Raw genomic sequence first — 23,677 nt, 5'->3', positions numbered from 1 at the left:
TGTCCATCTCTCGCCTGACCTCTGAGTTCTGACGCGAACTCCTGCTTGAGGTTGTGAATGTCGTTTCTTAGAGCGACAAACATGGATTCGAGGAACGCTTTCGTGATAGGTTCCATCCCGTCTTCCTTCCCCGGCTGCGGGCCAGAGGAACCTGCCGCTATGGTGGAGGCCATAGGGTCTGATTGCGCTTTAACAAACAAGTCTTTAATGGTCTTATCCTTCCTGTTCTTGGCGGTGGACATGTCGTACCCTGGTGGGATACATGTGCGTCCGAGTAGGGTCCCCCTTGTCGCCTTTTGGTAGCTGTCCCCGATCTGGAATACCTCCGGCCTGTCAAGGGGCAGTGTACTCGGGCGAGCTTGAAGAATATATGGGGGCCTCTTCACCGCCCAGGGTACTTTGACGAGGGCTCAGTCCTGCTCCGCCGCTTCCGGTCTCACCAGCCACCCTCAGCCTCCAAGGCCACAACCCTAGAAGGAAGGCTCGTCGGACCGCTTCCCCCGACTTCAGGCGACCTCCTGGTGGAAGCTAGTGTCCACCTCCTGGTGAAAGCTAGTGTCCACACAGCTGCATCCCCCAGCCAGGAGAGTCACGCTAGTCCTACCGCTGTCTCGCAGGCTTTGGGCCTTCCTTGCCGTCCCATCAGCACCAGTCGGAGTGCCAAGCCAGGAAGCACTGGCTGATAAGCGAAGCACCTAATCCAGGCGCGGGTCACCTCTAGGCCAACACTCAAGTCCTCCCTTCACCGGCACATTAATGGAGCGGTGTGAACTCCTCGTGCACCTGCTGCCCCTCAGGCAATGTGAATCTGGGGCTTCGCTAATCCCTGCGGTCATCCAGTAGGTGTGTGCTTGCCCCAAAATGGCGGTCTCAGCCTTTGGTCTATAGGCGTCAGCTAGTCTCGTCTCCCGCGAAGCCCCAGGGCCCACCAGGACAGGGGGGAGGGCGCCGTGTCCCGGCCCCAGACATCCAACACTGATCTCAGACTGTTTGTGGCTGTTCGGCCCTCTGTGTCACTGGTGCCACCTCCCGTTGCAGCGCCACCCCCTCGCAGAGTTCCGATGGGGAAGCGACCCCCCCGCTCCAACCCAGGCTATTCAAGGCCTCGGGCGCGTCTTTACAGTCACTGTCTCGGGTCTTCATCTGACACCTCCCGATCTGAGAGAGCCCTTGCCTGGGAGGCCTCCTCCGCGCTGCTCCAGGCCAGCATGCACAGGACCCGCTCTTGCCCTTCTCCGGTGCTCTCTTCTTGGGCCCCCTGGTCTTCGTCCGGACTCAGCCAATCAGCTCCCCTGCGTGGTCCCGCTTAGCCGGGACACCGCACTTCTCCTGGTCTGCCGGCCGGAATGCGGGTATTTCAGGCCCGAGCCGCTCCCCTCACTCGTTCCACCGTCAGAGCTCCGCTCCGCTGCTCCAAAATGGCGGCTCCGCGTCTCGCCCGCTCCACTCCACCAGGAAGGGACACCAAGGCCCAGCAGTCTGCCTGATCAAAGGGGGAGCCGGCTCTGATGCTGCCCCTGGCTCCCCACGGGCCCTCCGCCGCAAACCACCACGCAGGCCGCCCCCACCGGCGGGTCAATTCAGTTCCGCTGGGATCCGCACAAGATGGCGGCCCTGTCAAGCTCTGCCACAGCGCTGACCTCTCTGGCTGCAAGGGTGGCACCAGTTCGCTCCCGCCGGAGCCTCCACAGTCCAGACCACTGCTACCTCGCTCCAGTCTCTGGATACCCCCGCTCGGGTAGCCCCAAGCGGCGTTGTGGACCCCCAGCAGCGGGAGGCCTCCCCGGCTGCGCAGCAGCCGCGGCGGCAGCAGACCCTCGCCCAGGGTCAATTCAGGCCGCCCGGAGCCGCTCGCCCCACCGTTTTCACCCTCGTGCGGGGCCGAACCTTCCCACAACAAAAGCTGGGCCGACTGAAGCTATCACGGCAGGATAGCCGGTGCTGAATTAGGCCGTCGGCGGGAGCTCCGGAGCAGTACGTCTGCTCACTCCGCCATCTTGACCACGCCCCCTCGTCTGATTTTTAAAGAATATTTCTAGTTTTCAAAAGTAGACACTTAGAAGAAATTCCATAGAAAAGCAGACAATTGATTCCTATGGAGAAAATACAAGTTACTAGTAAACCCGCTAGGGATTACTTTTGCGCTACAGCACTGGGCTACAAGGTACAGTACTGGATCCTCTCCTGATCACAGGTGAGTATTTCGGAATTCGGGAATCGGATGATTTTATATGAATATTTAAAGTTTTCAAAAGTAGACACTTGGAAGATTTTTCGAGTCAAACCAGTCATTTCTTCAATGGCAGGTAAGTGAGTTACCGGTTTCCTGGTGAGTACTCGACTGGTAAAGTTGTGGTTCTGGGCATAGACTCAGGGGTCCCCCAGGGTCAGGTAGGTACAGTTGGTTCACCCTCAGCGGCGCAGGGGCATCCGGGTACAGAGGTAGTTAGGCCCAATGTTATCCAATGGGAGACGGGGGGCCTCCGGTTGGTGGCTGCTGTCTAGCAGGCCACGCGGCTCTGGGAGCTGGGCTCCTGGTCACTTGCTCAGGGCAAAGGGGGAAGTAGGATAGGACATAGGTGGCACAGCCAGCGATACTCGGGCGCCTGGGTGCAGGGTGCTTTTGAGCTGTTGGGCGCTCAATGTTATCCAATGGAAAAGGTCAATAGGGAACAAAGGTTGCAGGCTCGGGGGCGGAGACTCTCCTGGGGCGACGAGCACGTCGAGAGGTAAGTTGGGATCTTGGAGCACAAGTAGGTACCCCAAAGGGAGGCACAGGGGGCTGTAGGGCGCCGGGTGCAGGGGTGTCTTTGGGTGTCGGGAAAGCTTACCATCAGCTGGTCGCTGTGGGGGGGGGGGTGTGGTGAGGGCTGGTTCTGAGTCTGCAGGCGTCGTCTGGTTCATCGAGGATGGTCTTTGGGCACTGGACTTCGGATTCCAGTCGCCGGGGGGACTTTCTCGTGGTCTTGGATCACTCGGGCACAGGCCGGGCTCGGCGGGTGCAGAGTGGGCTGGTCCGGAGCTTCCTGGCTGGCACCAGGGGGGTTGTTGCAGCAGTGCCTGCTGATGGTGGTCCCAGCCTTTAAGAGTTTCAAGGCAGGCAGGTCCTCTGGGTGTCCCAAGGTTGCTATCAGCAGGAGTCGCTGTGATATAGGCTGGAGCAGGTTCCAGAATCAACAGGCCGGTAGGGCTGGGGTAAAGTCAGTGGTTGTCGTCCTGTTAGCAGCTGCGCGGCGGGTCTTCTTCTTGATCTTCTTTTGGTATTGGGATCTGAGGAAGGAAGGTTCAGGGAGCCCCTAAATATTAAATTTAGGGGCGTTACAGGTAGGGCAAGGGCAGGGACCAATAGGTCCCTGTCCTGGGGTGGGTACACCCCCCCTAGCCTGCTCCTCTCCTGTGGGGGGGGCATGCCTTTGAAGCTTCCCCCTGCCCATCCTGGGGGAGGAGACCTAGCACCTCGCGCAGGATGTGCATTGTTGCAGGCCCAGGAGAGCAGGGGGCTCGCCACCCAGGGGTCCAGCAAAATGTCTGCTGTGTGGCAGCCTCTGCAGCCACTCAGCCTAGACGTGGATTGTAGGTTAGGTCTTCAGAGGGCATCTCTAAGATGCCCTCGGGTGCATTTTACATTAAATCCCACACTGGCATCCGTGCAGCGGGTTTAAGGTGCTGAGAAGTTTGGTACCAAACTTGGCAGCCTTCAGTGTAGCCATTATGGTGCTGTGGAGTTCGTAATGACAACCCCCCAGCACTATATACTCTTAATGGCATCACTGCACTTACAGTGCCCAGGAATGGCCCTGGGTACTGTAGGGGCACAGGGCTCATGCCCCTGTGCCCACACCTCTGGCATAGGGCACCCAGCTAGAGGGGTGACTGAAGTATGCATGAGCAGTGGGTTCTGTGGGCATGGCACACAGGGATGTGTGCCATGTTGACTCTTTGTTTAGTTCTGTACTTAGGCACTCAGCCTGCGAAGGCAGTGTGTGGGTGTCAAGGTAAGTGCTTCTGTCCTCAGGGGGTCTTCTCTGATCACCATCCCCTGGGTACCTAAGGTACCATTTACTAGGGCCTCATAGGTGGTCAGAGATGCCTATTGGGTTTTAGTTTCAACACAGTTTTAGGGAAGGAACACAGGCCCTGGGTACCTGGTTGGCAGGAACCCAGGGCACACTCAAAGCACCTCATCAGTTCAGAAAAAAGTGGGGGGCATGGCAAGAAAGATGGCACTTTCTCACACTTGGTGTTCAGACAAGCATTTTGATTGACTTCATGTCAAACTGTCTGAGGTGTTGCTGTTCGTGTTGTCTTGGCACAGCCTGGCGCTGGGCACTGTTGAAGGATATTTGTCAGCTATCGCTACTTTTCTGCAGTTGCCTGATAAGCTTTCTCTATTTAAGTTAACTGTTGTGACCTGTTTCTTGAAAGGTTTGCAATACGTTTCCGCCTTACCTTTTCATTTTGCCCAGGTGGGAAATTGGTTTTAACCTATCTGATGTGTTCTCCCTTTGAACCCATGGAAAATTGTGCTTTCAGACTTTTGACTTTTAAGATTGTCTTCTTGGAGGGTTAGATAGTTTCAGACCCTCTCGACTTACCCACTGAATACTCCCTTTTTACAGGACAAACTGGTTCTCAGAACCCCTGCTTCCTTTATAAGGTGGGGACCCCTTTTCATGTCAGTCAGACAGTCAGCCTTCTAATGTGTTTTTCTCTCCCTCACCCCTCAGGAGGAGAGGCTCCATAGTTTGGATCAAAAAGTGCCTATAGTTTTCATATCGCTCATGCGAAAAAACCCCTACTGGATGACCACATAGAGGACCATCTCTCTATGGATCATACTCTACATAAAATCTGCTACTTTTAGTGAAAAAGCAGCCTCCGGAAGACTTGAGGGGCTTGCTCCACCAGAGCCATGGCTGCAACTACTGCTTTAGCATGTGGGTTACCTATCCATGAAATTTTCCAGGCAACTATGTGGGCGTTGCTCCTCACGTTCACAAACCACGATTGTCTGTACAGTAGTCGGGTCCATCGAGATACATTTTGCCCGTTCGGTCCTGCACAACTTTTTAGTTTAAGCCGCTTTGCTGCCCTTTCTCTGGGGATGTTATTCTTGTGGTATTTATTCTAAGTTAAGGAATCTGTGATGAGTTTCTTTTCGAAGAACAAGTTACTTACCTTTGATAACACCTTTTATGGTAGTAGTCGACCTAACCACTGATTCCTTACCAATCCTCCCTTCCTTTGCGAACTGGACTCCTTCCCTTGTAAGGTCCTCTTTATCTTCAGAACGTTAGTCAACACAACTGTTCTGATGTGGCTGCGTATCTGTGGCTGTGGATTGTGTCAAGAAAAAAACTCAAGTCAGCTTGCTTCCGCGATGCCTGTATAAGCAGCGAGCATGTCACATCCAGCATGGAGTTTGACTGAGCGCCACTTACTGGCATGCAGAGGTACTGCTCAAGATTTTCCGGATCCAGTCGGATGCCAGGGAAATATGCTCAAGTAATCCTTTGTGATTGTAGCCTCTACCAGAAAAGGCATTAACAAAGGTAAGTAACTTGTTCGTCTACACCTGGTAGTTCTAGTCCAGGAAGTAGATCCATCCTAAATTTTGTTTTGCCATAATTATGAAACCTTAGCCTTACTGTGATATATGTGGCTCTCCTCTTATGGACCCTTCTTGTCAATCTGTTTCGTCTTCAAGCACTTGAGGCTAATTCCAAGCGAAATATTAAAAATGTGCCTGCTGAAGAACCTGCGTGTGCTTGCTCACTGAGAAATGCAAGCATTTTTAACTTCTAAATAAGCTGAAACTATGGGTTTATACTTCTGAACAAGAAAATCTAAGTTCCATTTGCACTATATAGCATGCAAGTGTATCTCTCATAGCATCCAAGTGTGCTCGTTTTGTCAACACCCATGATCACCTAACCTGGGGGAAGAAAAAAAAATCAGCCTGTGAATTTTCTATTACTGGTATGGGTGGCTTATAAAAATGTTTTTCTTTAAGTCCAAAATGCATTAGGTGATCATTGGCTGCCCATGCTTCCTTTGCCAATACTAAATGTATGAATTTTCCTGTAGTGTAATTTGAGCCAAAATGTACATGCAGAAACTTAAAACCCCCCAAAGAGACCGATTTTTCTGTATGCATCAAAGGATTTTCTAAACAACCTGTTGGGAAACGATAAGATCAGAATTCACTGACCAAGCAATGCACCGGATAAGAATTTTGAGGCTCTGTTATTCACAGATTTGTTCTGACATAATGTCAAATGTGTTTCCTTGGTGTAGTCACATGAGTTCCTTTATTTTATAGTAGTTTACCCGTATGCCGTAGATGGTTGATTAGCACTTGACTTTTGATTGATTCCATTCAGTGGCTTGTATATTAAATACATTTTTGTTTAAATACCAAGGATTCTTGCCCTTCAACTGGTGAACAGTGTGTCGCGACTTAGATCTGATGTTTTTATGGTTATTTCTAACTGCAGGCTCCTCAACTAGATACAAGACTGAATCTGGACATTTTAGTAGCAGTGCTCTAGTAGGTGGTGTCATGCCACTCTGCAACGATTCTTTTAGCCAAGGAAGTGATAAAGTGGGCACTTTCAGCGCCCAACTTTGTCAGTCTTCTGTCAATATAAAGTTTCTGGGGACAGTGTACTCACCAAAAACAGAATTCAAGCCAAGGTGGGACTGCAAGAAGCATATGTTCTGTCACAAGTGTCCCCTTATGCACCCGAAGACCCCGCAGGAGTGGGAAGTGCAGAAGCTCCACATCGCTCAACATAAGAAGAGGTTTTGTTCAATGCACAGTTCCCACTCAGTCATGGTTACAGACAGTCTCAATGCCGCTCTTTCAGAAAGTCCTCTTTCCTGTTGAAATCTTCCAGCCTTTTGAAAATTAGCACCAATTAGCATCCAATCCTGCCATTCTAAGTGTAGTAGGAAGGCCTGAGAGCATCAAGATAGAGATCACACTCCTTGTGTGACCTGAACCGTCCCAGGACCCAGTTCTTAAGATGCTCAAAATTTAGCCATCTAAGGCACCTTAGAAGATGGCGATCTTCTAAGAGGCCTTGCTTTGCATCTTTAATGGCATTTGTCCCCTCTGGTGCTTCTCCAGCCCCTTTTGTCCCCTCTGGAGCCCCTTTGGTCCCCTCTGGAGCTCCTTTGGTCCCCTCTGGAGCTCCTTTGGTCCCCTATGGAGCTCCTTTGGTCCCCTCTGGAGCTCCTTTGGTCCCCTCTGCAGCTCCTTTGGTCCCCTCTGCAGCTCCTTTGGTCCCCTCTGCAGCTCCTTTGGTCCCCTCTGCAGCTCCTTTGGTCCCCTCCGGAGCTCCTTTGGTCCCCTCCGGAGCTCCTTTGGTCCCCTCTGGAGCTCCTTTGGTCCCCTCTGGAGCTCCTTTGGTCTCCTCTAGAGCTCCTTTGGTCCCCTCTGGAGCTCCTTTGGTCCCCTCCGGTGATCCTTTGGTCCCCTCCGGTGATCCTTTGGTCCCCTCCGGTGATCCTTTGGTCCCCTCCGGTGATCCTTTGGTCCCCTCCGGTGATCCTTTGGTCCCCTCCGGTGATCCTTTGGTCCCCTCCGGTGATCCTTTGGTCCCCATCGGTGATCCTTTGGTCCCCATCGGTGATCCTTTGGTCCCCATCGGTGATCCTTTGGTCCCCATCGGTGATCCTTTGGTCCCCATCGGTGATCCTTTGGTCCCCTCCGGTGATCCTTTGGTCCCCTCCGGTGATCCTTTGGTCCCCTCCGGTGATCCTTTGGTCCCCTCCGGTGATCCTTTGGTCCCCTCCGGTGATCCTTTGGTCCCCTCCGGTGATCCTTTGGTCCCCTCCGGTGATCCTTTGGTCCCCTCCGGTGATCCTTTGGTCCCCTCCGGTGATCCTTCGGTCCCCTCCGGTGATCCTTCGGTCCCCTCGGAGATGCAGGCGTCTCTACTAGTACTACTGCCAGTTGGTCTGCTCCAGACAGTCTGCCCCCTCGAACTTCTACCACGCCCACACTGACACAACCCTGGCCCCTACACATACACCAGAGTCTCTAACCCCTAACCGATGTCTGCCTACTTCAGGCCCATGTTGCACTACAAAATCACGACGGTGCAACCAATTGTTATTGAGCCTGATGGCAATCCATGAACTCTGCCACAATTCCAGTAGTACTATGAGAGGCTTCAGGCTCTTGTCGGATCTTATTCTGATTCAGTGCATAGCACACCTAATGTCACTCTGATCACTGATGGGGGACAACTTCCTGCCCCCTATTATACTGTTGATGCCTTGTATTTAGATCTCCAGATTGCCAGGGGGCTAGATTTATATCCTGAAACAGAACTAGACACACCACATGGACCGTCAATGTCAAAGTGTCATTTGTAGTTCTGTAGTAGGGGATTTCTGTGTATAGTCCTTATCTAGTGAATAGTCCTGCCCATGTGCGGGGACCTCGAAGCAATCAAAAATAATCTCTTAAGCTGTCTTCTTTGCAGCCCTGCTTAGACACTTAAGAGAAAATCAAAGACAAATAATGCAGCCTATAATTACAAGGCTACACTGGCCAGTACTTCAACTTAAAGTGAAAAGGATTGCCAAATAAAATCTAATTTTACACATATTGTCAAGTTTCACCCAAAGAGAAACTTCCCTTCACCAAAATCCTTGAAATGATAGAGAGGAAGGGCTGGACAGACAAGCCCCCCATAGGCTGCCATTGTGTGTCTGGAAAAGGGATACCGTGCCTTTAAGGAACTCTCCAGAAACCCTCGGTATCCCAGGATGCACAGCCAAAGTCCTTATACTTTCAGTTCTTTTTTCCGGCTCCGGCTTGCAGGACCCTGGAGCATTGAGCTCTCCTTTTTTGGGTATTTCTTAAATATTTGGCCCTCCAGTGTTTTGAGTGTTTCACTCAACGTCTGGGGTCTTCCTCTTCCATTTGCTGTGTTTTTTAGCCAATGTTACCACCTCTTTCTGTCGAAAATGCCAGCTTTATTTGACAAGTGCCCTGAGTGTGGTAGGAAGAAGGCTAAATCAGACCCCCACAGAGTATGCATAGTCTGTCTCCCTTCCACCCATGTCCCTGACTCCTGTGATATCTGTCACTCTTTCTTCAGGAGGACCCTGCGTGACTGGGAGAAGATTCGGCTCCAAGGCCTGGAGCAGAGAAGACATGAGGAGCCCGGTGGAACTTCTGGGCATTTAGGGACTCCGTCATCGTCCTCTGCCCGTGCTTCGGCCTCTGGGGAGCTCCCCAGTCAAGAAAAGGCCTAGAAAAGGCCCAGATCCTGGTCGACGTCGATAGCTTCGGCGTCGAGAGGAATGACCACCATCTGCTCCCCGTCGACCCAGTGCTCTGGGTCCAAGCGGCGTCGACGTCGAGGGGCAGGACGTCGAGACCTTGGACGAGGTCGCCGTCTAGGACTTCACCGGGGTCGACACACCAACGTCGAGATGAGTCCAGGACGCAACGGCGTTAGCTGTCGGGGCTGTATCGCCGTCAACGTCGACATGACAGTCGACATCAAGAAGAGGCAAATCGACGTCAAAGAGAAGACATTCGACGTCGAGGAGTGCGTCGACGTCTATAAGATCGACGTTGAGAAGTAGGAAGTCGAAGAGTTTGACTTCGAGGAAGGAAAAATCGATGTCGAGGAGACGTTCAAGGACCAGGACAGGTTCCCCGGCCTCAGTGGTCAGCCTGTCGTCTTCATCGGCGAGGTCGCGGTGGCGCCAGCGCTCGGCCGACAAGAGGTCTGCCTCTAGAACATCTTCAAGGCCTGCTAAGAAGAGGAGAGTGGTGAGGTCATCGGATTCGGAGTATTCACAAACCTACTCACTTTCTAGGCCCAGGACGCCTCCACAGCTGCCTCAGAGGATGCCTCCTCCGCACCTTCCTCCTCCTCCAGCAACGATTCCTCCTCCTCCTCCACTTCCACCGCCTCCTACACCACCCCTGCCTCCTCTTCGACCGCCTCAACAACCTCGGCCTGAGGTTCCTCCTCCGCTTCCACCTCCTCCAAGACCGGGGACTCCGGCGAAGCCCAGGAGACCTAGGTCAAGGTCTAGAGGAAGGGATCGCACTCGCAGTAGACACCGCTCCTCCACAAGGTCCCGTCCTCTCCATCGGAGAGACAGGTCGCAGTCCTGTTACACGGGCTCCTCGAGTGACAGGAGGTATTCTCCAACATTATCTGATTCCCCTCCTACGAGAGTGTCACCTGTGGACAACATTGTGACATTTCAGGAGGTGCTGCTGAGGGAGGCAGTGAAGTTAGGGATCTCATTGACAGTACCCACGCCATCTACCTCTGTGATCTTTGAGACTCTGCACAAACGGCATCTCTCTCGCCCGTTGTTGCCATTGGTGCCTGGACTGGAGGAACCGGCCATGGAGCTGTTTCTGACCCCGGCTTCTGTGAAGTCGGCGCCATCTCGGCTGCAAAAGAAGTACAGGCCCCCGGATTCTGATCCAGCGTTCTTTAGGTCCGATCCTGTACCGGGTTCTGTCATCATGACAGCAGCCAAGAAACAGCATGCTACTGGTCCGTCTTCTACGGTGCCTCCGGACAAGGAGAGCCGTCAGATGGATTCAGCCAGACGAAAAATTTCCGGTACGGCTGCCACATCAATGTAAGCGGCGAGTGCCTCGGTGCTCTTGGGTCGCTATGACTGCTCTTTTTGGGAGTCACTGCAACAGTTTACTGAGCTCCTCCTGAGGGATAGGAGGGAAGACTTCCAGGAGATATTGAACAAGAGCATGATGGTCTCCAGTGAAGTCATCAGCTCTGCGGCGGACACCTCTCTCCTGATGGCTCATAGCTATTGCCATGGCATTAATTTAAGACGCCATTCTTGGTTGCGCCTTACCTCTCTCAAACCGGAGGTGCAGCAGAGTCGCAAATTTGCCGTTCTCTGGATCAACGCTCTTCGGGACACATGCGGATGCGGATGAGGAGATGGCCTGCATGAAGGCGGAAGTCGAGACGTTGAAGGCCGTTGGTTTGGAGAAACCAAAGGAATAACGGAAGTCCTTCCGTCCGTTCCAAAGGAGATACGGTTCACAGAAGCGAGGATTGGGTCGTCAAGCTGGTCAGCAGCAACAACAGCAGCAGTACCAGCGGGAGCCTTTCCAGAAGCGTCAGAGGGGCAGAGGCGGCCAGCAGTCCACGGCAAACAAGGGCCCGGCTGGGTCTAAGCCCTGAGTTGCTACTTCCTCCTCGTCCGTTACCAGCTCCGGTGGGGGGAAGCATACAAAATTACATGGCAGAGTGGAGAAAAATTACTCAGGACAGTGGGTATTGAATATTGTTTGCAATGGATATAGTCTTCGTTTTGTCAGCCCTCCTCCAGCAATTCCACCAGTTCTCTCGCAGTTTCAGCTGCGCGAGGTCCAAGGGGAGGCCGATACCCTGTTAAGAAAAAGGGCGATAGAAGATTTCCCTTTGTCTCAAAGGGGAGAGGGTCTATACTCAAGGTTCTTCCTGGTGCGCAAAAAGGACAAGAACGAGTTCAAGCCCATTCTGGATTTGCGACAAGCAAACAAATGGATTCGCAGGGAGAAATTTTGCATGCTGTCTTTGCACCAGATTTATCCTCAGCTGGAAAGAGGAGACTGGCTTTGCGCAATAGATCTACAGGATGCGTACTATTATGTGCCCATTGCACGGAAACACCGGAAGTTCCTGCGCTTTCTAGTCGGCAGCAATCCCTATCAGTACACCGTACTACTGTTTGGACTGAAGTCTGCACCCAAGACTTTTTCAAAGTGCATGGCAGTGGTGGCAGCGCTCCTGAGAAAGAACAAGGTGTTTGTCTACCCGTACCTGGACGACTGGTTGATCAAAGCCTCCACCTTCCGGGAAGCGCAATTGCACTTCAACAGGACGGCCGTTCTGTTGAACCAACTGGGGTTGCACATAAACATGTCCAAGTCTGTTCCGAATCCTGTCCAGTGCCTACAGTATTTGGGAGCCTCCATCGATACTCTCTCAGCAAGCGTGTCTCCTTTGGAGGAGCGACGCTTATCGATCCTTCGGAAGACTCCGGCTCTCCTAGCTGTTCCATCTACGACAGTGAGGACAGTATCTTCTCTACTGGGGTCGATGGCCTCTTGCATCTTCCTCACGCCACACACACGCCTCCACATGAGGCAACTGCTGGAATGTCTGGAGGATCAGTGGGACCAGAAGCGGGGGAGCTGGGACGACAGGATTCAGCTGTCCCTTCACGCTCAACAGTCCCTGAGATGGTGGTGCTCAGCAGAGAATCTCCTCAAAGGGGTTCCATTCCACAAGGACATTCCCATTCAGACTTTCGTCACGGATGCATCTCTCCACGGCTGGGGAGCGCATTCAGACAATCTACAGATCCAGGGAATGTGGTCCCTGGCGGAATCCATGTATCACATCAATTTCCTGGAACTCAGATGTTCACTTGGCACTGAAGGCCTTTCATCCGATCTTCCAGACCAACTCCTTGCTTGTACAGACGGTCAATACGACCACAATGTATTACCTCTACAAGCAGAGGGCTCTATCGCGCACACTGTCACAAGAAGCGCAGGCGATCTGGCACTGGCTGCTAGCCAGAGGACTGACGATAACGGCTACCCATCTGCCAGGTGTGCAGAATGCTCAGGCGGACGCACTCAGCGGGCTGGTGCAAGAAAACCACAAGTGGGTTCTAAACGACGTACTGCTAGGAAACATCTTCAACAGGTGGGGCACTCCAGACGTAGATCTGTTCGCCACCGCCGAAAACAGAAAATGCCGAGACTTTGCCTCCAGGTATTACCAACCGGGGACTCTGGGGAATGCGCTATGGATCAGCTGGTCGACGAGCTTTCTGTACGCTTTTCCACCCATTCCCCTGATTCCGGCAGTACGCATCAAGCTGTCTCAGTCCAGAGCACAGATAATCCTCATTGCTCCGGAGTGGCCCCGACAGTGGTGGTTCACGGACCTGCTTCACAGGTCTCTCCTGCCTCACCTGCGGCTGCCATGTCGGCCGGACAATCTCACGAAGTTCGGGGGGCAGATGGTGCACCCCAACCTCTCATCGTTGAGTTTGGCGGAATGGCTCCTGAGATAGTGCAACATGGACACCTGAATCTGCCTGACGATTGCATGAATATACTCAAAGAGCCTAAGCGACCTTCCACTAGGACTTCCTATGCCTACAAGTGGAAGAGGTTCTGCATCTGGTGCACTTCCAAGAACTATGATCCGACGACCTGCAAGGAAGATGTCATTCTTCCATACCTTTTGCATTTGGCTCAGTCTGGCCTTAATTTTCATTCTATTAAGGTTCCCCTCGCAGCATTAACTGCGTATAGGAAATGCCCTTCACAGACATCCTTCTTCCAGATTCCTGTGATTGAAGATTTTTTGGAAGGATTGAAGAAAGTGTTTCCTCCTGTTCGGCGTCCTTCGCCTTCATGGGAGCTGAATGTGGTGCTGTCCAGGTTGATGAAGGAACCTTTTGAACCTATTCATAAGGCTTCACTGCAGCACTTATCATGGAAGGCGGCTTTCATCGTGGCCATTACATCAGCCCGCAGGGTGAGTGAAATTCAGGTACTGTGTTGCCAAGAACCGGATACTGTATTTCATGCTGCTAAGGTTGTGATGCGTACTCACCCTAAGTTCCTTCCTAAGGTGATTTCTGATTTCCACGTCAGACTATAACTTTACCTACGTTTTTCCAAAATCCTTCCACTCCAGCAGAAAAGGTCTCTTCATTCCCTGGTTGTCAGAAAGGTGTTGAAATTCTACTTGGATAAGACCAAGGACATTCGTAGGTCAGACCAATTGTTTGTCAATTATGGGTCGGTCAGGACTTGCCTTGCCACCTCAAAACAGTCAATCTCAAGGTGGATTGTGTCCTGTATCAAGTTGTTATCAGAAAGCTAACAAGACCTCAGGGGTAAGCCTAAGGCTCATTCTACCAGGGGCAAAGCAGCTACAACGGCGTTGCTACGTAATGTTCCCATTCCAGATATCTGCAGGGCTGCCACTTGGAAGTCGGTCCATACCTTTGCTAAACACTACTGTCTGGACTCTGATGCCAGGGCAGATGCTCAGGTTGGGCAGGCTTTGTTGAGAAATCTGTTTGCACAGTAGTGGTGTTGTCTTTTTCCTCCACCGCCGGATTGGTTTGTTGGGATGGACTTGCCATTCTAGTCACTAGATTATGACTATACACAGAGATCCCCTACTACAGAAGGAGTAGTTTCTTACCTGTAACTCCAGTTCTGTAGTAGGGGTATCTCTGTTAGTCATAAGCGCCCGCCCTCCTCCCTAGTGGAGAAAATGATAATGTACTGTATGCTACAGGCCTTGCTTTATACACCGCCAAAAAGAACTGAAAGTTAAAGGACTTTGGCGGTGCATCCTGGGATACTGAGGGTCTCTGGAGAGTTCCTTAAAGGCACGGTATCCCTTTTCCAGACACATAATGGCAGCCTATGGGGGGCTTGTCTGTTCAGCCCTTCCTCTTTATCATTTCAAGGATTTTGGTGAAGGGAAGTTTCTTTTTGGGTGAAACTTGACAATATGTGTAAAATTTGATTTTATTTGGCTATCCTTTTCACTTTAAGTTGAAGTACTGGCCAGTGTAGCCTTGTAATTATAGGCTGCATTATTTGTCTTTGATTTTCTCTTAAGTGTCTATGCAGGACTGCAAAGAAGACCGCTTAAGAGATTATTTTTGATTGCTCCGGGGTCCCCGCACATGGGCGGGACTATTCACTAGATTATGACTATAACAGAGATACCCCTACTACAGAACTGGAGTGACAGGTAAGAAACTACTCATTTAGAGAGCTATTGAAGTTCTAATTTGTAATTGTTTACTCTTGAAATTAAGACAAATGTTTTGACTGAAAATCTTCAGCCATGGTTAGCTTTATATGAGCCGTTGCTGATGTCTTTTAACTGGCCCCTTACTGACCTCCTACTGATAACTTGGTCAAAACCATGCTCCTGCCCTCCTGTTAGTTGAAATGTGCCTAGGCAAAACAGACTTGCATCCGGCAACCTTTTGCACCCTACACCTAAAAGTATGATAGTTTAGAATTAAACAAGTACGGTCAGGCTCAATTTCTTTGCGACCAAGCCTCCTAATGTAGAATAAAAAAATTGAGTTAAAAATTAGAATGCCTTTTTCTGCTAGTTTAGCTGTCTGAGCCATTAACACAGTTTTTTCTCTTGGTAAGGTAAACCCATGTGTTGTGGGAAATGGCCAGTAGACTGGCCTGGACACTGCATAGCCTAGCTTTTGCCACTAGTATCCTGCTCAGGCGCCATCCTGGTTATCATCTGGATTTTTTTTGCAGGACATGCTAGTATACTGAATTGGTATGCCTGTTGATCAGATTTTTGTGTGTGAAAAGGCTGATTCGGCAGTGGAAAGATTTATATACCGTTGAGCCACAGCTGTGTCTTTTAGGCTGTGACTACCAGCAGATAATCAATTTTCACACCAAAGTAGGAGGTTTAGGGATTGCTCCAGGGGGCTAGCACACAAATTGTGCAAGTCTTCCCACCTGTACTACAGCAACTGGCCCAGCCCTTCTTAGACCAGGGGCTTGGCAACAGCTGAAGGATTTGATAGCATTAGGGACAGCAGTCCTCCAATTTTTACTCTCCCTTTGCAGTGGCTACAATGTTGCTTTAGTTTGCCCTCACATACCTATATCTGGCATGTATGAGACAGGTGTGCCTAACAAATTGTTCAAAGGGGCTATGCTCTGCCCATCATTTCTTCCCCATTCTAACTTCCTTCTATGCCTGAGGGACTTTTGAAAAAGAAAGCACTCCATAATCCTAATGCAGGAAGTAATTTGGCCGTTGTCAGAGGGTGCCATTGAGCGGGTGCAGGAAGGTTTCCCCATACCCATCCTATATATGTGCTTGTTAAATGCATTGACTTAATGTTTATTTTGCTCTTAACCAAGGAGACTGGATGGTGTCCCTGGGCTTGCTGAATACATATTTCAATTTATCCACCCTGCAGTCCCAGAGTTATTTGCAGTTCATGATTGGCTTAGAAGACTGAGTTTGCCCTGCTTACCATAGCCCTTACCTTAGTCATTCAGGTGTTCACAAAAGTGAATAGCATTGGTCGCTGGCCATCTTTGGATGTGCATGTGTCGCAGAGCTCAACAACTGCTTGCATAAGGTGGGCTTCGCTGTCAGCTGTAGATTGCCACCAGACTAGATAACTATTTTAGAACTAATTTGTTAGGCCTGACCATTTGGTTGTAGTGTTGTAGCAATCTATTATTTTAAATGCCTTCTCCTTTTACGCTAAGGTATATCTTCCTGGTGCTCATAATGTTCAGTTTTGAATTTTAACTGTTTTTGATCAAATATACTATGTTGTGACCCCTGCTTTTATAAAGTAAGCTTGTTTAAAAGATTATGATCAGAGTTTTAGCAAATATTCTTTACTTTTTCAGGTAACTGTGCATAATCCAGAAAATCAAAGCTATTTGATTGCTTACAAAGACTCGCAGCTTATAGCTGCATCAGCCAAGTAAGTTGTATTTTTATGCTGTTTTAGTGTTTCAATGAATTAACAACATTGACTAGTAATAAAACACAGCTTTATGTTCGAGACATATGAGCTGCAGATTGTACACTATGCATAAATTGCCATCTGGTGTTGGGCTTGGATGCTTACACTTTGTTGTTATCTTGGAAGAGTCTTTTGTAGGCACGAGATGGGTGACTCCTCCCTTGGACAATGGTGCGCATGGGCATCGACTCCATCCTCAGATTGTTTTTTTCCGCCATCGGGTTCCGATGTAATTTTTGCGTTCCGGTTTGGTGCCGTATTTCCAAACCTTTCCGATGCCAAAGAACGATCTATAACTCGGCTGTATTGTTTTCGATTGCGTGATCTTCTCCATTCCGGTTGTCGGCGCAGGCCGCTGGGCCTATTGACACCGTTCGGGCCTACAGCTCATGGAAAGGACTCCATTTAAAAAATGCCCCCAGTGTGGAGCAAAATTCCCACACAGTGACCATCACAAGGTCTGTAAACTGTGCCTCTCGCCCGAGAACAATTGCCAAGCCTGCGCCCCTTTTTGAAGATTGACGAAAACCATCCGTGATCTTCGGGCCCGACGACGCATCATGGCGCAGCGAGCAGCTCCGGCACCGGTAGGCATCTTCGACGAAGGCCCCGATGACCCGGGGAGGTTTCTGAAGACCTTGAAATCATGTCCGAAGCAGACGACTCAGGCTCAGACGACCACATCACTCCTGGTCAACGAGTGAGTACAACTGCCCCTATCCCATCTCCACCAGGAAAAAAGAAGGCCCTGGTCAAGACTTCGCCTGCTGGCCCCAGTCGTGCCCAAAAAACTTCAGAAGCCCCGCCCTTGGGCTCGGCTCCGATGATAAAAAACAAGCTTTCCAGTAGCTCCTCAACTAACGAACCCCATATCAGTGTCCCAAAGGCACCTTCGGCAACCAAGACGGGCTAGCAACCTACTCCCAAAATGAAGTCGGTACCGACCACCTCCACGCCAAAACACACTGATCCACAACCAAAATCTTCGGAACCGAAAAAGATTTCCAGCTCTATAACCAAGCCAAAGAACCCAAAACCACCTCCTAAGGCCTCGGAGCAGAAATCCAAACCACGCTCTGATCCGAAAAAGTCGGTACCGAAAGCGGTCACTGAGTAAGAACAACTTTTTCAACCGGATCCTGTTGATCCCAAACAGAAAAACCTTCATATAGACCCCAAAACAGCACATGTGGCTACTATTTTTGTATTTGTATTTTGATTTATAGAGCGCCTTATCACCCACTGGTCTCTAAGCGCTTATCAGCGGGTGCACCTGGAACGCACAAGGGGGCCACTAAAGCGTACCCCATGCTTCCTGAAACAAAACGGTTTTCAGTTTTTTCTGAATGGTAATAAACTCGTTTCCTTGCACACTCACTGGTAAGTTGTTCCAGACTATGGGAATTGTCTTGGAAAATGCTCGCCCTCCAAGAGTAGATAGCTAGAACCTGGGACAAGTCAGAAATGCGGCATCTGCCGATCGTAGGGTCCTACTGGGAGCATAAGGAACTAAGCGCTCCCTAATATATTTTGGGGCTTGCCCATACAGGGCTTTATGCCTAATGCAGAGGCCCTTGAACTGAGCCCGTTGCCTGATTGGAAGCCAATGGAGCTCACGAAGGAGTGGCGTGGCATGTGTACTTCTGGGTTTATTAAAAATTAATCTGGCTGCGTCGTTCATAACAGTTTGTAATCTAGCCAGCAGTTGTTGAGGAAGACTGGCATACAAAGAGTTTCCATAATCCAACCGCGCCAGAATCAGAGCTGACACTATTCCACACAACAAGAGGAAGCTGGACACACCAGACACTGCAGTGCCTGTAAAGAACAAGCATTTGCAATGCAATAGGTCTCGCATTAGGAAAGTTTGAGCTATTGGTATTGTAAATGACCAATTTTTTATTTGTTTTGTTTTTGAAAAAAGCGAAATTAATAGCTTTGTCATTTACAATGCCAATAGTTATAACTTTCGCAAATGTGACACTTATAGCATTTGTAATGCAATACGTGTTGTATTTACGTGACTTACATGTATTGATATTACAAATAACAATGGCTTTTAATTTTTTTTCAATAATTAATACTTAAATAAAAGTTATTGTAATTTATAATGGCAATAGCTTAAAGTTTTGTAAATAACTTTTGTGAAGATTATGTTCAGTGTATTTTATTGTGATGAAAATCCAAGAACAGAAGTGAAATATTATCATCTTTTTGTCACATTTGTAATAAAGCTTGAAACATTGAGAGAACATATTTGAACCAGGTGTTGTTGAATGGTTGCACAGATTGATGCTGTGGTGGCGATGAGTGATGTTGTGATGGCGAACGAGTGATGCTGTGGCGTTCAGTGATGCTGTGGCGTTCAGTGATGCTGTGGTAGCGCATAGTGATGTTGTGGTGCCCCTGAGTAATGCTGTGGTGGTGCGGAGTGATGCTGTATGCTATGCTATGTTTTGCTATCCTGTTTTGTTTTATTATGCTATACTATGTTTTGCTAGCCTATGCTTTGAATTGATATGCTATGTTTTGTTATGCTATGTTTTGTTATGCTATGTTTTGTTATGCTATGTTTTGTTATGCTATGTTTTGTTATGCTATGTTTTGTTATGCTATGTTTTGTTATGCTATGTTTTGCTATGCTATGCTTTGCTATGCTATGCTATGCTATGCTTTGCTATGCTATGCTTTGTTATGCTATGTTTTGTTATGCTGTGCTATGTTTGTTGTGTTTTATTATGCTATGCTTTGCTGTTTTGTTATGCTATGTTTTGTTGTGTTTGGTAGGCTATGTTTTGCTATGCGATGTTTTCTTTGTTAAGCTATGCTATGTTTTGGTGTGTTTTGCTATGTTTTGTTTTGTTTTGATATGTTTTGTTTGTTATGCTATGTTTGTTATGTTTTTGTTTTGCTATGTTTTGTTTTGTTATGCTATTTTTAGTTTTGCTATCCTATGCTTTGTTTTGTTATGCTATGTTTTGTTATGCTATGTTTTGTTATGCTATGTTTTGTTATGCTATGTTTTGTTATGCTATGCTATGTTTTGTTATGCTATGTTTGTTATGCCTATGTTTTGTTATGCTATGTTTTGCTATGCTATGCTATGTTTTGTTATGCTAAGCTTTGTTTTGTTATGCTATGTTGTGTTTTGTTATGCTGTTTTGTTGTTTTGTTATGCTATGTTTTGCAATGCTATGTTTTGTTATGTATGCTATGTATGCTATGTTTTGTGTTCTGTTATGCTATGTTTTGTTATGCTATGTTTTCTTATACTATGCTAGGTTTGGTTATGCTATGCTTGGTTATGCTATGCTTGGGTTATGCTATGCTTGGGTTATGCTATGCTTGGGTTATGCTATGCTTGGGTTATGCTATGCTTGGGTTATGCTATGCTTGGGTTATGCTATGCTTGGGTTATGCTATGCTTGGGTTATGCTATGCTTGGTTATGCTATGCTTGGGTTATGCTATGCTTGGGTTATGCTATGCTTGGGTTATGCTATGCTTGGGTTATGCTATGCTTGGGTTATGCTATGCTTGGGTTATGCCATGCTGGGGTTATGCCATGCTGGGGTTATGCCATGCTGGGGTTATGCCATGCTGGGGTTATGCCATGCTGTCATGCTGGTGAGGGTGGGTGAGGGTGTCCGGGTGAGGGTGTGTCAGGGTGTGGGTGTGTCTGGGTGTGTCTGGGTGTGGGTGTGGGTGTGGGTGTGTCTGGGTGTGGGTGTGTCTGGGTGTGGGTGTCTGGGTGTGGGTGGGTGTGGGTGTGGGTGTGTCTGGGTGTGGGTGTCTGGGTGTGTGTGGGTGTGTCTGGGTGTGTCTGGTGTGGGGTGTGTCTGGGTGTGGGTGTGTCTGGGTGTGTCTGGGTGTGGGTGTGTCTGGGTGTGGGTGTGTCTGGGTGTGGGTGTGTCTGGGTGTGGGTGTGTCTGGGTGTGGGTGTGTCTGGGTGTGGATGGGTGAGGGGGTGGATGGGTGAGGGGGTGTATGGGTGAGGGGGTGTGAGGGGGTGGATGTGTGAGGGGGTGGATGTGTGAGGGGGTGGATGTGTGAGGGGGTGGATGTGTGAGGGGGTGGATGTGTGAGGGGTGGATGTGTGAGGGGGTGGATGTGGGTGGGTGTAGGTGTGGGTGTGTGTGGAGGGTGAGGGGGTGTGAGGGGTGGGTGTGTGTGGGTGTGTGGAGGGTGAGGGGGTGAGGGGGTGTGAGGGGTGAGAGTGAGGGGGTGGGTGAGGGGGTGTGTGTGGGTGTGTGGAGGGTGAGGGGGTGTGAGGGGTGAGAGTGAGGGGGTGGGTGAGGGTGTGTGTGAGTATGGTGGGTGAGGGTGTGGATGTGAGGGGGTGTGAGGGGGGGTGGGGGAGAGGGGGTGAGGAGGGGTGAGGGGGGTGGGGGTGAGGGTGAGGGGGGTGAGGGTGAGGGTGAGGGGGTGAGGGTGAGGGTGAGAGGGGGGTGAGGGTGAGAGGGGGGTGAGGGTGAGAGGGGGGTGAGGGTGAGCTGAGGGGGGTATGAGGGTGAGGGGGGTATGAGGGTGAGGGGGGTATGAGGGTGAGGGGGTTATGAGGGTGAGGGGGGGTTGTGAGTGGGTATGAGGGGTTGTGTGAGGCTGAGGGGGGTGTGAGGCTGAGGGGGGTGTGAGGCTGAGGGGGGTGTGAGGCTGAGGGGGGTGTGAGGCTGAGGGGGGTGTGAGGCTGAGGGGGGTGTGAGGCTGAGGGGGGTGTGAGGGATGTGTGAGGGAGAGGGGGTATAAGGGTGAGGGGGTGTGAGGGATGTGTGAGGGAGAGGGGGTGTAAGGGTGAGGGGTGTGTGAGGGTGATGGGGTGTGAGGCTGAGGGGGTGTGTGTGGGAGTGTGTGAGGGTGAGGGAGTGTGTGAGGGTGAGGGAGTGTGGGAGGGGGAGGGAGAGGGGGAGGGGGGAGGGTGTGTGTGAGGGTAAGGGTGGGTGTGTGGGGTGAGGGGGTGTGAGGCTTGAGGGTGTGTGTGAGGGGATGTGTGGTGAGGGAGTGTGTGGGGTGAGGGAGTGTGTGTGAGTGAGGGAGTGTGTGTGGGTGAGGGAGTGTGTGTGGGTGAGGGAGTGTGTGTGGGTGAGGGAGTGTGTGTGGGTGAGGTGAGTGTGTGTGGGTGAGGGAGTGTGTGTGGGTGAGGAGTGTGTGTGGGTGAGGGAGTGTGTGTGGGTGAGGGAGTGTGTGTGGGTGAGGGAGTGTGTGTGGGTGAGGGAGTGTGTGTGGGTGAGGGAGTGTGTGTGGGTGAGGGAGTGTGTGTGGGTGAGGGAGCGTGTGTGGGTGAGGGAGCGTGTGTGTGGGTGAGGGAGCGTGTGTGTGGGTGAGGGAGCGTGTGTGTGGGTGAGGGAGCGTGTGTGTGGGTGAGGGAGCGTGTGTGTGGGTGAGGGAGCGTGTGTGTGGGGTGAGGGAGCGTGTGTGTGGGTGAGGGAGTGTGTGTGGGTGAGGAGTGTGTGTGGGTGAGGGAGTGGGTGAGGGAGTGTGGGGAGTGGGTGAGGGAGTGTGGGAGGTGGGGTGAGGGAGTGTGGGAGTGGGTGAGGGAGTGGGTGAGGGAGTGTGTGAGGGTGAGGGAGTGTGTGAGGGTGAGGGAGTGTGTGGTGAGGGGTGAGGGTGTGTGTGAGGGTGAGGGAGTGTGTGAGGGTGAGGGAGTGTGTGAGGGAGTGTGTGAGGGAGTGTGTGAGGGAGTGTGTGAGGGAGTGTGTGAGGAGTGTGTGAGGGAGTGTGTGAGGGAGTGTGTGAGGGGTGGTGAGGGAGTGTGTGAGGGAGTGGGTGAGGGAGTGGGTGAGGGAGTGGGTGAGGGAGGTGTGTGTGTGGGTGTGTGTGTGTGGGTGAGGGAGTGTGTGTGTGGGTGAGGGGAGTGTGTGTGTGGGTGAGGGAGTGGGTGTGTGGGTGAGGGAGTGGGTGTGTGGGTGAGGGTAGTGTGTGTGTGGGTGAGGGAGTGTGTGTGTGGGTGTGGGAGGTGTGTGTGTGGGTGAGGGGTGGTTGGGTGTGGGTGTGGGGAGGTGTGGAGTGGGTGAGGGAGTGTGGGAGTGGGTGTGGGAGGTGGGTGAGGGGGTGTGGGAGTGGGTGAGGGGAGGTGTGGTAGTGTGTGGGTGTGGGTGTGGGTGAGGGAGTGTGTGAGGTGTGAGGGAGTGTGTGAGGGTGTGGTGTGTGTGGGGTGTGGGAGTGTGTGAGGGTGAGGGAGGTGGTGTGAGGGTGAGGGGGGTGTGTGGGTGAGGTGTGTGTGGGGGGTGTGTGGGGGAGTGTGTGGGGGAGTGGTGTGAGGGGTGTGTGAGGAGTGTGTGGGGAGAGGGCTGTGTGTGAGGGAGAGTGTGTGTGGGTGAGGGAAGTTGGTGTGTGGGGAGTGTGTGAGGGAGTGTGTGAGGGGTGTGTGTGTGGGTGAGGTAGTGTGTGTGTGGGTGAGGGAGTGTGGGTGTGTGGGTGTGAGGGAGTGGTGTGGTGGGTGAGGGAGGTGTGTGTGTGGGTGAGGGTGTGGTGTGGGTGGGGGTGTGGTGGGGTGAGGGAGTGTGTGTGTGTGGTGAGGGAGTGTGTGTGTGTGGGGTGAGGGTGTGTGTGTGTGGGTGAGGGTGGTGTGTGTGGTGTGGGTGAGGGAGTGTGTGTGGGTGAGGGAGTGTGTGTGGTGTGAGGGAGTGTGTGTGGGTGAGGAGTGTGTGAGGGTGAGGGAGTGTGTGAGGGTGAGGGAGTGTGTGAGGGTGAGGGAGTGTGTGAGGCTGAGGGGTGGTGTGAGGGTGGGTGAGGTGACGTGAGCGTGGTGTGTGAGGCTGAGGTGGGGTGTGAGGCTGAGGTGGGTGTGTGAGGCTGAGGTGGGGGGTGAGGTGGTGTAGTGAGGGTGAGGTGGTGTGTGAGGGTGAGGTGGGGTGTGAGGGTGTGGTGTGTGTGAGGGTAACGGTGGGGGGGGTGAGGAGTGTGTGGGTGAGGGTGGTGTTAGGGTGAGGGAGTGTGTGAGGGTGTGTGTGAGGGAGTGTGGGGGGTGTGAGGCTGAGGGGGGTGTGAGGCTGAGGGGGGTGTGAGGGTGAGGTGGGGTGTGAGGGGTGCTGTTGTGAGGGTAAGGTGTGGGTGTGAGGGGGTGAGGGGGTGTGTGAGGCTGAGGGGGTTGTGAGGGA

The 23,677-nt window shown here is 51.3% G+C and overlaps 1 protein-coding gene across 2 annotated transcripts in view; it reads left to right on the top strand.

Moving 5' to 3' along the window:
• The window catches only part of WAPL (WAPL cohesin release factor), a 1,132,828-nt gene that overhangs the window by 647,858 nt on the left and 461,293 nt on the right, over nt 1–23,677 (top strand). For both annotated transcript variants that reach the window (XM_078643290.1, XM_078643291.1), the window contains exon 12: nt 16,463–16,539. In XM_078643290.1, coding sequence (XP_078499416.1) covers nt 16,463–16,539 — 77 coding nt within the window. The remainder of the gene's footprint in view (nt 1–16,462; nt 16,540–23,677) is intronic.

Source organism: Lissotriton helveticus, chromosome 5_1, assembly GCF_964261635.1.
Source record: "Lissotriton helveticus chromosome 5_1, aLisHel1.1, whole genome shotgun sequence".
Taxonomy (NCBI): domain Eukaryota; kingdom Metazoa; phylum Chordata; class Amphibia; order Caudata; family Salamandridae; genus Lissotriton; species Lissotriton helveticus.
Note: the sequence above shows the minus strand (reverse complement) of the source record. Positions and strands in the feature narration are given on the sequence as shown.